At 65.0% G+C, this 1,670-nt stretch overlaps 1 protein-coding gene across 1 annotated transcript in view; it reads left to right on the top strand.

The window, feature by feature from the left end:
- Window positions 1-843: 843 nt before the first annotated feature.
- LOC103271702 (small conductance calcium-activated potassium channel protein 1-like) overlaps window positions 844-1,670 on the top strand; it is a gene marked incomplete at its 3' end in the record, with an annotated part of 4,842 nt that continues 4,015 nt past the window's right edge. Inside the window, exon 1 of the mRNA XM_008069199.1 lies at window positions 844-1,001. Coding sequence (XP_008067390.1) covers window positions 903-1,001 — 99 coding nt within the window. The remainder of the gene's footprint in view (window positions 1,002-1,670) is intronic.

Here is a 1,670-nt window from a genome sequence, read left to right as displayed (position 1 = left end):
GATGGGGACCCGCGCGGCGTCTCAGGGCCTCCCTCTCCTCCCCACCCGGTCCCTGACCCCAGCCTGCCCCAGGCGCTGCCACCCGCTTTGCCCCTGAAGCCCCCTGCCCGGCCTGCCTGTCCTCTGCCCCTGGCCTCCGACCTGGGCCCCCAGAGGCGGCCCGATGCCCCCAGCCACCGAAGAGTGGGCGGCTGGAAGGGGCGCCCCGGCCTTCCCGAGGGGGAGGCTGAGCCCGAGGCTCCGCTGGGCAGGCAGGCCCTGAGCCGTCCCAGACCCAGGGAGCAGCCCAGCTGGCCCTCCCTGTTCCGCGGCTCAGAAGCTCCCTGCGTCCCTGTGGCTGGGGTCCCAGGCCCTGTCGCAGCGGGACAAGTTCCTTCCGAGGCCCTGGGGCCTGGCCCCTTAGAGACCCAAATGCAGCCCAGGCCTCTCCCTCCTGACCCCAGCCCACCCCCGGTGGGAGTGGGAGCCCGGGCTCCCTCCTGGGTCCGGAGTTCCAGACTGCCCCTCCCCAGAGGATCCTATTCCCTCCTCAGGGCCTCGCTGACTGAGCAGGTTCTTCCTGGTGTCTGACCTAAATCCTCGCCTCCACTCTCTTCCGCTTCCGGCACCGTGGCCACTGGGGCCCCGTCCATGTGTGTGTCTGTCGTTGGGAAGGGGATCCGGCGAGGGCACACCCTCACCCGGAACCCTCTGCTCTCTGGGGACGTGGGCAGCGGAGGACGGAGGTGGCCTCGAACTCACGCCCCGCCCCGTTCCCAGACGACCTGCTCCCTGCAGCGGCCCGGCAGTCCTGGCCCTGCCCTGGCGAAGGGAGGGCCCCTGTGGCCTGACCGACCTCTGCACCCCGCCCGGCCCCCAGGTACCATGACAAGCAGGAAGTGACCAGCAACTTCCTGGGGGCCATGTGGCTTATCTCCATCACCTTCCTGTCCATCGGCTACGGTGACATGGTGCCCCACACCTACTGCGGGAAGGGCGTGTGCCTGCTCACTGGGATCATGGTAAGGCCTCCCGCACCCCCCCCCCGCACACACCCCCACCGGCGGGGAGCTTGCCCCCCCAGCTGGCAGGGGCCGGCGTCCCTCCTCTTCCTCCCGCCCTCCCCACTCTGCCTCCCCTGGGTGTCCCTTGGCGGCCACGCCCGCAGGCTTCCCGGGACGTCTCCTGGGGACTCCTCAGACCCCAGACACGCACCCGCCGTTCCTGCCCGGTAACTGTGGTTTGCCCCGACCAGAGCGTCATCATTATCGCTTCAATCTCCTTAGTCCAGTTTACTTTTATTTATTTTACTATTATTATTATTTACTTATTTTTTGAGTGGGAGTCTCACTCTGTCGCCCTGCTGGGCTCCGGCGATCACTTCCGCCTCAGCCTTCCAAGTAGCTGGGACTACAGGCGCGCGCTACCACGCCCGGCTAGTTTTTGATTTGTTGTAGAGATGAGGTCTCGCCAAGTTGCCCAGGCGGGTCTCGAACTGGCGGGCTCAGGCAGTCCACTCACCTCAGCCTCCCAAAGGCGCAGGATTATCAGGCTGAGCCACCGAGCCTGGCTTATTTTATTATTTATTTATTTATTTACTTATTTATTTATTTATTTTTGAGTTGGAGTCTCGCTCTGTCATCCAGACTGGAGTGCAGTGACCGCTCCCGGCCACCGCAGCTTCGACCTGC

Source organism: Carlito syrichta, unplaced genomic scaffold (genome assembly GCF_000164805.1).
Source record: "Carlito syrichta isolate Samal-C Ts95f unplaced genomic scaffold, Tarsius_syrichta-2.0.1 Scaffold109747, whole genome shotgun sequence".
Classification (NCBI taxonomy): Eukaryota; Metazoa; Chordata; class Mammalia; order Primates; family Tarsiidae; genus Carlito; species Carlito syrichta.
This window is presented reverse-complemented; position numbering and strand designations above follow the sequence as displayed.